Raw genomic sequence first — 12,442 nt, forward strand, 5'->3', positions numbered from 1 at the left:
TTTCCTCCTTTATAAAGAAAAAAAAAGTTTTTCCTTTCTATTATTAGTGCAGTTTTCACAGACTGGTCATAAAATCCCTATTTTTGATGCACACAATTCTTGTGTGTACTGTTTGGACCCGGCTGTTTTAAAAGTCTTGTGACATATGTAAGGCCCTTAATCCATGGGCATTAGTAGACCACAAAAATATAATTATTTTGAAATGTTTACTTGCAACAACCTTTTCTGAATCTATATCTGGAGCTCAAACCTCCAAGAAATTAGTGAAAAAGGAGTCCAGAAAGCATCCATTGGACCTTTCTGGATCCTCTTCTCCAACAGCTCAAAAAGTATCCAAACGATCGGATCTGATTTCATGTGATCCGTCAGCTTCTGATAACTGATCTACATCATCGGATCCTATGCACTCGGACCCTGGTATGTGTTGCCTCTAGATCCTGTTTCTTACCGTCTTCCATTGCCCTTCCTAGAGAGACATCACCATTCTAGAACACCTTCAGTGGCCTCCTCTTTTCATTCTTCCAGGAGCCTGACACAAGCAGATGTGAATATAATGATGAAAAGGTTTCTCTCAGCACAAATTCAGATGGGAGTTCTCCTGGCTCCTACACCCATTGGGTCTGGAAACCTTTATCAGTACTACTCCACCTATTTTGGCTCCTTCTCCTATCCAACCTTTGGCTTTGGAGCTCTTGGATCTGAGTTTTCAGGAACCATCTGTGTCGGGTCCAAAAATTGTTGTGTCTTCCACTCCGATACCTTCATTGAGTGGACTGGTTCTGAGTGTATTGGAGTCAGATCATTCTCAGAGCCATAATATTGTTTTAATAATACAGTAAGACGCTGTCCGGTTCGATTCTCAGCTAGAGCGTCTTCTGCATGGAGACATGCGTGAATGGGCGTACTTTCGTTGAAGGTTGTGCATCAGGGCTCGTAACTTGGCACATAAAAATCAACTACCAATCATTAGCGGACCGGAGTTCTGCTGTGGCGACCCCTAACCGGGAAAAGCCGAAAGACACAAACAAGCCTCTTTAAAACTTTGTAAGGCCTTTATAAGAAGAACCTTTCTTCTTAGACACCCTTTTAAAGATCCACCTCATCCATGGGATTTGAATTTGGTTTTACAAGTTTTAACTCAATCTCCATTTGAACCATCAGTAAAGTGTGATATAAAATTTTTAACCTGTAAAAACTGTCTTTCTAATAGCCATAACCTCTGTTCAATGAGTTTCGGAACTTCATGCCCTGTCTTCAAAGCCCCCTTATTTAATTTTCCAAAAAGAAAGGGTATAGTTATGAACCAACCCATCTTACCTTCCTAAGGTGGTGTCAGAGTCCAACATCAATCAATCTGTCAAATCTCGCAGTTTTCTTCACAAATCTCACAAACAAAGGAGAATACATGTTACATTTGTTGCATGTTCACAGACAGTTATGTTTCGATTTGCACAGAACAGAAACTTTAAGAAAATCAGATCAAGTGTCTCTTTTGCAGAATCAAAATTAGGCAACCTGGTTACCAAAGTAACTTACCAAATGGTTAACTGATTGTATTTCCTTTGTCTATAAAAATTGGGATTATCTTTGTCAAAACCTTGTAGAGCCCATTCAGGCAGGTCCATAGCAACTTCATGACTATTTCTGTCCAGATCTTTCATGGATGATATTTGTGCGGCTGCCTCATGGGCTAATCCTCATACTTTTATTACACATTACAAATTGGATCTAACCTCGAGTGGAAGAGCAGCATTCTGCACAGTAATGCTCAGGAATATCCTTGCTTAGAGTCCTCCTTGGATTTAGGTAGGTGGGGACTCTCTCCTACTTGTTAAGGAATGAATGAAAAGTGACATTAGATAAAGAAGTTCTGTACTCACCATAACGTTCCATCTATGTTATGCATTTTCATTCTTTCTCAACTCCTCTCCCTCCAATCCCCTACCATTTGGTTTGTGACTTCTGGAAGAATGAGAAGATACTAAGGGAACTAATGTTCTTGCCTTTGAGCTCCAGATATTGGTTTCTCATATTATGATTGTTTCTAAGTTTCTAAAAAAGCAAAAAAACATCAGCAGACAAGTTCTGAGGTGTGGTAGTGGACTAGAACATTAAGGATAAGGGAGGAACTTGAAAGTTTCCAGTATCCATGAGCTGTAAAAAGTGGCCGAGTCAGATCCAAACCCAGTTGTTGAGGGAGAATGAAAATGGACAACACAGATGGAACGTTATGGTGAGCACATAATTATTTTTCAATGGAAAAAGTGCTCCCATCCATAAAGATGTACGCAAACACACTTTTTTTATCAAAAAAAAAAATTAAAAAGAAACTTACTTGTGATCTTTAACAGGTAACTGTATATGACAGACTTAATTTATGTCTCCCTGTTACAGCCTCCCTTCCTTTATCCCCCGTAGGACTTCTAGAACTATTTTGTCCAGATTTTTCTTTGTGCAATGTTGTGAATGGAAAATTGCATAGGCATTCAGATAGTTATACAACTTTGCAAGCCTTTTACATTGGTAAAGGACTATAAGTAGAAATCATTATGAACGTTATGTTGCAGCTTTTTCTTGCATCTAATATTATATATATGAGGTGAAGTGCACTGGATAACAGTAAGATATGCTGAAAAAGATGTGAGGTATAGATTCCTGAGACAGAAATAGGTCTAGGAGTGTTGGGTTTTTCGTGACCTGATAGCCAACCATATAGGAGCCTATGAGAAGCAGATTACAGAGAGAGGGTAAACAGCCAATCTTGATAACTGATGGACTTGAGGCCTATGAATTTTTGGTTATGAGCCTCTGAGGTCTCTCCAGTTGAGTGGTATGCTTCAGTTATAACATACCAAATGGGGCATTATGTTTATTAATGGACTGGATAAAGGATGACTACATTGGAAGTAAGACTTTGGCTCTGGATGAGATTTCCTCAGTTAACAGTTGTGCAAAACAGTAGGTATCCACAAGATTGCTCAAATCTGAAATGAGAGTGTCATTCTTGAGGGGTGTGTCATCTCTTTAGCATAATGATGAATTATTTCTTTTATCAAAGTGAACTATGGTGCATTTTATGGCATTTTGTTTGAAGTCATTGTTTTGCAGCATTTTTTGTTTTGCATAGTTCAGACCATCTTCAAGTACCTTTACATTGGTGGGTTTTTTAAAAACAGTCCTTAATTTACAGTCATCATCAAATTGTTTTAGCCAGAGAGACCTGTGATAACATTTTACTTCATCTTCATTTGTGGCATTCTCTTCCCCTCTTACATGTCCTCTCAAATGCCTGTGTAGATACCCTCTCAATCACTCATTCAAGTAGTCCAGTCTGTGGGTCTAAAACTGTTTTTTTGTGAAAGTAGTAGCCATCCTAGTAGAAATAAAAATATATTGGAAAGGCACAGAGTAGTTAGTCTCTGTGGTGTGCTGCCTGTGTTGCATCCCATCTGGCTTTCCTGTTCAGAATGACCTTTCTTATCTCACTGACACAGTCCTATGCACCAGTGTCATGGCATATTTTTTTTCTGTTCTTGAGTGATAAAAGCTCTAGCTTTCCTAGTCTGTGGTCATGTTCTTTTGTTTTTATCCCACAGATCTTCACTTGGTCTTCCTGTGAATTCTTTCCATCATCTTGATGTCCCTTTCCATGCATGGCCTCAAAACTTCAAACATTACTTAATGGATGGTCTGATCAGGGCATTGTAAAGTGTAAGCAGCACCTCTTTGCTTCTGGAGTCCGTCTTCTACATTAGTTATGCTACATTTACCCTTTCAGATCCTGTACCTCGTTATGTTTTTCCTTTTATCATATTGTACATTTATTTTAATCAGTCTTTTCTGCGGTGGTGGTGCTGCTGTAGCATTATCGCCTCACAGTAAGACGTTGTCCTGTTCGATTCTCAGCTAGAGCATCTTCTGTGTGGAGACATGCGTGAATGGGCTTACCTTCATTGAAGATTGTGCGTCAGAGCTAGCAACTCGGCACGTAAAAATCTACTGCCAATCATTAGCGGACTGGAGTTCTGCTGTGGCGACCCCTAACCTGGAAAAGCCGAAAGACGCAACATTATAATCAGTCTTTTATATCTGTTGTTCTCAGATTTTGTTCAGTTGTAAACAAGTTAAAAATTTGAATTTAACTCCGTGCAGACACATCCCATAATCAATTTTGCTGCTCTCACTATCTTCTCATTGTGTTCCTAGTCATCCAGTTAATGTATGATCAGCACTCCTGCATTATTACCATGAGTTCCTCTCACTCTAGCAGGTGTTTCACACCAGGGTTGTTGTGACCTAAGTAATGTATTTAGCAGTTGTTTGTGTTTAACTTTGTTAACTTCCGGCCACAGTTGTTCATTCTTTCCACATCTTTCCCAAAGACTGTCCCCTTCTGTCCTTCATTGCTACAGTACTTTTGCGTCATCAACAAAGAGGAGGATTCTTTTCTCGATTCTTTCACATACATTTGAAATACATTTAGTAGTTTTGTGATAACAGTGAAGACTACTGGACCTAGGACAGACCACTACAGTACTCCGCTAGTCACTCTCTTTATTCCTGGCACTGTCCATCTCATCATCACTCTCTCTGTCCTACAATTCAGCCATGCAGCTGTCCAGTTCACCAGTCTCAGTCTTCCCTCCAAACTCTCCAGTTTTCCTATCAGTCTCATGTGGTATGAGACATAGGCCTTACTGAAGTTCAGGTAGACCACATCTGCTGGTGCTCATTGTCAGGTTCACATGAAATGCAGTCATAAAACGTATTCAGGTTTGAATAATAGCTCCTCTTGGCTTTGACCCAATATTGTTTGCTTTCCTGTAGATTACTGTCCTCCAGAAATGCTACCAGGCTTTCACTCAATATTCTTTCCATGACTTTCCCTACTCAGATTTTTTCTTGCTCCCATCAAGGAGGTACTGTATGGGTACTGGACTTGCTGTCTTCCAGCCCTCTGGTCCAGTGATCTGTTGAGGATTTCTTTGAGGGGGATCTGGAAACAGTCTGGATAGATTCCTGAGGTCTTTGTGAGGTAGCACATCTAGTTTCGTGGGCTTTATTCTCCCTAAGGGAAGCCAGTCCTCTCTCTGACCATAAGAGCAATATTTCAGATATCTGATATTGGGTTGCAGTGAAAGCTGACCTTTTCACCATCTAGGAGAAAGCAGTTCTACAGACGTTCTAAGAGAATGGGAGAGTGAGCTTGTAGATATCTTCTTGGTGTAATCTGAAGGTCCTTTATGCATTCCATTCATACTCCCATCATTCCTCACCTGTGGGTGAAATTTCTTGTGTAAGGTCCAAGGCTCATTCAGGTCACTCAGTGAGCAAAAAGACCTTTTTTTCCAGGCCCTTTGAAGCTTGCCATTTCTAAATATGATTCCAGTCTGGGCACTTGGGGTTGTGATACATTTGCAGGATGATGGTACATTTCAAAGTGTGGCTGTGGTTATAGTTCCCATATGATAATCAGAAAAATCTCATAGACATTAGGGATTTCCACAAATACATACAAAGACAAGTAGAAATGGCTATTTAAATCAGAAGCTGTCCTCCATTAGTCTGTGGTTGGCTAAATCTGTTTGGCTTATCCTGTCCTACTTTGTACTGTAGGACTCCATTATTCCACAACTGAGATATCTACCTAATCCTCATCTCATGATTTAGTAATTTCCTATAGAATATGGTGATTCGGTCAAGCTTGTCTCAATGAAGACTGTTGATATGAGATGAGCTTCATGAATCCAAGGATTCTAAACCTGCTTCTGAAGTTATGGTGACATCTGAATTATATGTATACTCAAGGGATTCCAAGGGGGTCTCCCCCTGCAGGAAAGGAAAGTTTTGTGGGAAAATCCCCCAGAAGAAGAAAATGTATTTTGTAAAACAGTTCAACTTTGACTGGAATACAGGCTTCATCAAGTGGATCTGGTCAATCTTTGACAAAACTGTCAGATTAAAACAGCTGGATACGCTCCCCCAAAGAATCCATTTTCTTAATTTTGTGTTCTAAATTTCATAATCAGCACATTGCATCCACCATTTGGAGTGGTTGACTTTACCTTTTATATCCTGGAGGAAAATTTTCCTTGTGACCATTATTTCTATTCAGCAACTTCAGAGCATCAGACTCTAGAAATTCTTAGTTTGTTTTTCATAAATATTGGGTGCCACTCAGAAAGAACCTGCATCTGTCATTAGTGGGGTATATGAGCTGTCATTTGCCAAGTCTGTTCATCTTCTGAGTTTCTTCCTACATACAGACAATAGGGATTCTGTGTACTCTTGGTGTGTTATGGTTCTGCTTCTCCAGGAGCCACGAATGCAGGAAGGTGGACCAGCTCTTTGTTGCCTTTGCTTTTAGGCAATAAAAGTTCACAGTTTCCAGGCAAATCATATTCAAACACCTTGCCGTGTATTGTGATCTGCCGTTAGCAAGCTAATGGGTCTTTAACTAGTGTGATGAATGCAAACTGTGTTGGAGGTGGTGAGTGTTTATCTACTTGTGGTACTTGTTTCAAGAGTACATGTGTCAGACATGTGCCGCAGCAAAGCCAATTGAGTACTCCTGACAAAGAGGAGATTGCCAGTACAAACACCACACCACCCACATCACAGAGCCACATACCCACCTATGCAGGGGTCCTCAACAAAAACTTACCTAAACAGAGACCCTCAAAACACACTCAAAAACATTCCACACACAACACTAATCACATCCCACACAGTAGTCAACACACAAGTGTCTCACAAACAAAGCCCATAAGGCATAACAATAAACCAAACATACTAGTCATTGGCGACTCAGTAGAGAGACACACTGATGTCCCCCTCACCAGGCTCAACAAGGAGAAGGTCACAGTCAGCTGTTTGTCAGATGCTAGAATCTGCCACATCACACGCACACTTAAGTCTCTCCGCAGCAGGTACAAGTATGACTCTGTCATTCTCCATGCTGGTGTGAATGACTTGAGACGTACCTCCCTGGACTATATGAAGAGAGACATGATTGAGGTCTCAGAGTATGTGCTCTAGGCAGGTATGACCCTAGCCCTAAGCAGCATCCTACCTTCACGAAGAATGATACCACAATACCAACAAAAAATGTTTGACTTCAACAATTGGCGTAGTTTCTGGTGTCTTTCTAAGGGGATCCAGTATCTGCCTGCCTGGGATGACATGGTTGACAGGCCTCGATGCTTTGTCAGAGATGGCCTCCACCTGTCATCTCTGGGGTTCTGGATCTTGGCCAAGGCTCTTGCCTCCCCCATTGTGCCTTTTTTAGGCTATGTCCCAGGGACAAATCTTCCAACATAAAAGATCTGTTAAAAAGCAAATTGAAGGTCTTGCTGCTCAATGCTAGGAGCCTTAGTCTGAAATTGCACTCACTGGAGGCTCTCCTCACACTGGAAGATGCCGATATCTGTGCAGTCATGGAAACTTGGTTCAAGGCTGCGGAGAGCACCACTACCTTACCAGGCTGTACCTCATTCCACACTTTCCAACCCAAAAATGAGGTTGTAAAGACTAAGGGTGGTGGAGTCTCTGTCTTCATTAACGACAGGCACACTTCCACACTGGTTTTCCAGCATGACGCACTGGAATTACTCCAGGTGCAACTGACAGTTGGCAAGACACCCATCCAAGTTAGAGCCAGATATAGACCCCCCTGCATGTCTCAGGGCACCCACTCCTCCTGCCTGGACCTATTTGACTACATCAAGGTACCTCCTAACACCCTGATCCTTGGTGACTTCAACTACCTCACATTGGCTAGGTGAACTATTCCTGCACTAATGCACTCACCCAAAGATTCCTTGACTTCATCAGTTCTCATGCACTAGATCAGCTGGTCTCATCCCCCACAAAGGGAGATAACATGCTGGACTTGGTTTTCACCAAGATGGGCGACCACTGCATCACTCCCATAGTATGTTGTTCCCTGGTGAGATCAGATCATCCGTCTGTCTCATTCAAAGTTCCTATCCCACTCAACTCCTCCCCAGCCATAACCAAACTAAAAAACATATCAAAAGCTGACTACAACCTCCTAAGGCAGGATATTAGCAGCTTCACACCACTGCCCCCTTCAGATGATGCAGACATCTATGCTATACAGTATGCCAATGTAGTAGACAAGCACCTGTACAACTGCATGGACTTAGCCATACCCAACGGAACTAAAATCTGCTCCTCAAGGAAGCACAAACCTGTTGGGTGGACATCCTCTATCAATAGGCTTTACAAAAAAGGAAGAAACTGTTGTCCAAGGGTAAAAAGGAACAAATTCCAAATCAGAAAAGCTTCCACCTCCGCCTCAACAAGTAAATTAGATCACTAGTGAAAACTTCCAAAACCAATTATTAGTTGAAACTAGCCTCCAAAACAAGGGGAAACCATAAGTCCTTCTTCAATTAACATTAGGAACCTCCATGGCAAAGCCCAAGTTTGTTCCGAACTAGTACTTAATGGTACCACTTACACTGATCATGCTGACTTAGCCAGTCTGCTAGCTGATAGGTTCAGCACAAACTCCACCCCCTTATCACCCCCCAAAGGCCCAGTCGACATCCTCAATACTTATCCCGCACCTCAAATCTCTGTAGATCAAGTGTTAAAGGCCCTATCCAAGGCAAAGAACACAGTCTCCATGAGAGCTGATAGTATCCCCGGCTGTATTCTGCACCATCTCCAGCAAGAGCTAGCTTCGAAATTGAGCACCCTTATTCAACCACAGCCTAATTACAGGCTTTGTTCCAGCAGAGTGGAAAACTGCCATTGTCATCCCCTTGTACAAAGGTGGTGACACTACTGACCCTGGAAACTATCCCTCCAATAGCTTGACAAATTTGATCTGTAAAGCCATGGAGTGTATTATTATGGATCTCATAAACAAGGACATAGGCAATCTGCAAGCACTTGACCCCACCGAATTCAGATTCATCAGGGGCAGATCTTGCCTATCGAACCTAGTGGACTTCTTTGAGACTATCACCAAGGCCCTGGATGAGGGAAAGTCAGTACATAGAGCTTACCTTGACCTGGCCAAGGCCTTTGACACAATCCCCACTTGGGCATCATCAAAAAGCTAACACAACTTGGTGTTAATCCCTACCTAGTCAGATGGGTGGCCAGCTGGCCCACAGATAGGAACTACAAGGTCAAAATAGGCGCCGCCACTTCCAACAGCAGACTTCTCACTAGTGTTGTCCCCCTGGGATCTGTCCTGGGGACCCCTACTGTTTGGCATTTACTTCTCAGAGGTCCAGGCAAAGACAAAAGGCCTGTGGCTGACCAAGTTTATGGATGACTGTAAGTTGGGTGCTGTCATTGACTCCCCAAATTATGTTAACATACTGCAAGAGGGTCTCACAGCTACAAATACCTGGTGCCAAAGTCATGACCTTAAGTTAAATGCAAATAAATCTATTATCATGCCATTCTGAAAAAACACAGCCCTTGCTGATTACCACATCAACGACAACCCCCTAAACACACAACCTGTGGTGAGAAACCTGGGTACTCAGGTTGATAACAATCTCACATTCGACCATCATGTGGCAGCGGTGGTCCAAAAAGCCTTTTACTTGGATAATCTCATAAGTAAAGGGATTGCATCCAAAAAAGGAGGTTATTACCTCTCTGTACTCCTCCCTTATTAGACTTATAATTGAGTATAATACCATGTTTGGTATGTACCTCTCCAAACACCTGCACCAACTAGAAAGACCACAGAAATACCTCACAAAGAGAATACATTGTTTCCAACACTTGTCCTATGCGGACAGGCTTAACTCGATGTCACTCTACTCAGTATCATGCAGATTGCTCAGAGGTGATCTGTGTCTCGCTTACAAGGCAATATCAGACCCTGCCGTACAAGAGATGCTTCATATCCATAAGTCTTAACTCCTCGTTCAGTACTCACTCCCACTCGATAGGCCTAAATCTAATATGCGACATCCACAAAACCTGCTGGAGAGAGAGGTTTGTCTCCCAAAGGCTGCCCCTTCTCTCTAATAGACTTCCCATACATGTCAAACAGAGTACCTTGCTGACCCTCTTCAAGCACAACCTTGATGAGTGGATGGGGAACCACAAATTTGTCCCAGGGGTTACACCTTTGTCCCTCATTGTCAGGGGCGACATGTGCTGACTGAGGTTTCTTTTTGGCGATAAACTGTTGGCTATGCTTGTAAAGGCCCTAGGGCCATTAGCCTAGTAACCTCCTATAATTGTTGGCGCATATCCCCACCAAACTCTGTAGCTTACACCTCCACTCTAGATGAATAAACTAATCTCCTTACATACAGCTCCTAAGGTCCAACAGTATGCCCAGAAAAAAGGGGAGAAAAGTTAATGAGGACTACAATAAGCAAGCTTAACTGCTATCTAGATAAAATGCAGTATGAATATGTATAAAATATAGTAACAGTATAAAACCAGGAGAGGTACTAAAATCCATTCATAGAGAATCATTTGGCACAGCCATGTTGCAGACTGTCTTTCAGGTTCCTGTCTTCCTTTTTGGATACTAATTTATCAGAGTACTACTTGGAATTCTACCTAGATGTTGCTCTCACTGTAGAGGGGCCCTCCAACTTGCTATAAAATATACGCGAGTACCCTCTGCAGTGGGTGCTTTAATCCCCCCCCCCCCCCGTCTGCACCTCACCGACACATATTTATGATTCTTTAGCTGCTATCCTTGGCAGTAGTTCTTTGTGGAAGTAAACCCGAAGCTTATATTAATTTTGCAACCCTGTCATTTTGTTTTGTTTGTGTGTTTCACCATGTTCAAATGAGCATCGTGAAATTGGGATTCTGGGGTCAAGTATGCCTCTTAACCTAGGAAAAAGGATGGTAAGCTAAAAGTTAGGTTGCATGTTCTGTATGTGAGATGATGAGATTGAAAGAAATTGCTAAGATTTTTCTCAAAGATGAGCAGATGAGCTGAGTGTTTGCATATGTTCTTTTTTACTGAATAAGATTAGTGAAGGGTAGAATTTGACCAGTTAAAAGTATAGTGGAGCTTTATATTCATAGCAAATAAAAACATGCAGATGCTTAAAACATTGTCTTACTATTTATTTAATAGCAGTCATTTTAATTAAATCATTTTTGCACCCTTTCCATTTAGAATGGCTTCTGTCCAAGAGATATCCAGAGAGCAAACTTTACAGAGAAAAGAAAGGAATCACAAAGAAATCAGAGACTGGATGAAGAAGAAATGGAAGGAAAGGTCAGCTGAATATCAGAAAAAGTTGACTGAGCTAAGAGAGAGGGAATTCAGTCCATTTAAGTCAGCAGAGGTGAGTATTAGGCATTCTGCTGTATGAATCAGTTGTAAGTGAATATCTGCACTTATGCTGCAAACCGTTGAGAAACTGAGAAATATTCCAGCATAGGCTGCTGCTCCAGCCAGCTGGGAAAGTTCATAGGTTCATAGGTTAGTACTAGGCTATCAGCCCTAGGGCCTATACAAGCCTAGCCATAACAATTCCCTGAATATTTCTTCCCACATTATTTACTTTCCTGGACCCCTGTCTAGCAGGGTGACTGACGTGATCCCTGGGGTGAATTTCCTTTCTCCCATCCAATCGTCAAGGTTCCTCTTGAAGAGGTCCAAAGAGGCACTCTGCTTGACATGTATGGGCAATCTATTCCAGAGTCTGGGGAGTCTCTGGGTCAGGAACCTATCCCTCCAAAATGTTTTGTTTATTGTGATGACAAGGTTTAGATCCCTGAGCGTGTAGCTCTGAGGGATTGGGATTTCTTTAAGTGTAGCATGTCCAACAGCTGTGGGTTTGACATGGCCTTGTATGTTAAGCAGAGATCGCCTCTGAGTAGACGATATGAAACAGAGTATAGCTGGAGTTTTTTAAGGCGGTCAGCATAGGCCATCTGCTTTAGGCCTGTGATTCTTTTAGTGAGGTATTTCTGAGGCCTTTCCAGTTGTTGCAGATGTCTTGAGAGGTACATACCAAATGGGGCATTGTATTCTATAATGGGTCTAATGAGGGATGAGTACAGTGGGACAATGACCTCCTTTTTCTGGATGAAAAGCCCTTCGTGATGAGGTGTGCCACATAGAAGGATTTCCTGACTGTTGTGGCGATGTGGTTATCGAAGGTGAGACCACTGTCCACCTGTGTCCCTAAGTCTCTTATCACACTTTCTGTGTTTAGTGTACTGCCACCTATATGGTAATTCATGGATACATGTTTTTCCCAAAGGGATAACAATACATTTCTTGGCATTGAGCTTGAGCCCATGGCTCTGGCACCAAGCATCTGTTTCTGTAAGGCCCTTTTGTAGAGTATCCACATCATTTGGGGATTCAATAATGGCTCCCAGTTTGCAGTCATCTGCAAACTTTGTTAGCCAGTGTCCCTTAGTGTTGACCTGTACTTCAGAGAAGTAGATGCCAAACAAGAGC

The 12,442-nt window shown here is 42.0% G+C and overlaps 1 protein-coding gene across 1 annotated transcript in view; it reads left to right on the forward strand.

The window, feature by feature from the left end:
- Positions 1-11,342, forward strand: part of CPLANE1 (ciliogenesis and planar polarity effector 1) — a 4,248,669-nt gene extending 4,237,327 nt beyond the window's left edge. Inside the window, exon 47 of the mRNA XM_044076333.1 lies at positions 11,144-11,342. Within this exon, the coding sequence (XP_043932268.1) occupies positions 11,144-11,342 (199 nt within the window). The remainder of the gene's footprint in view (positions 1-11,143) is intronic.
- Positions 11,343-12,442: the final 1,100 nt, after the last annotated feature.

The sequence above is a fragment of the Protopterus annectens genome, chromosome 1.part0, assembly GCF_019279795.1.
Source record: "Protopterus annectens isolate FY-2018-M chromosome 1.part0, PAN1.0, whole genome shotgun sequence".
Lineage (NCBI taxonomy): Eukaryota > Metazoa > Chordata > Ceratodontiformes > Protopteridae > Protopterus > Protopterus annectens.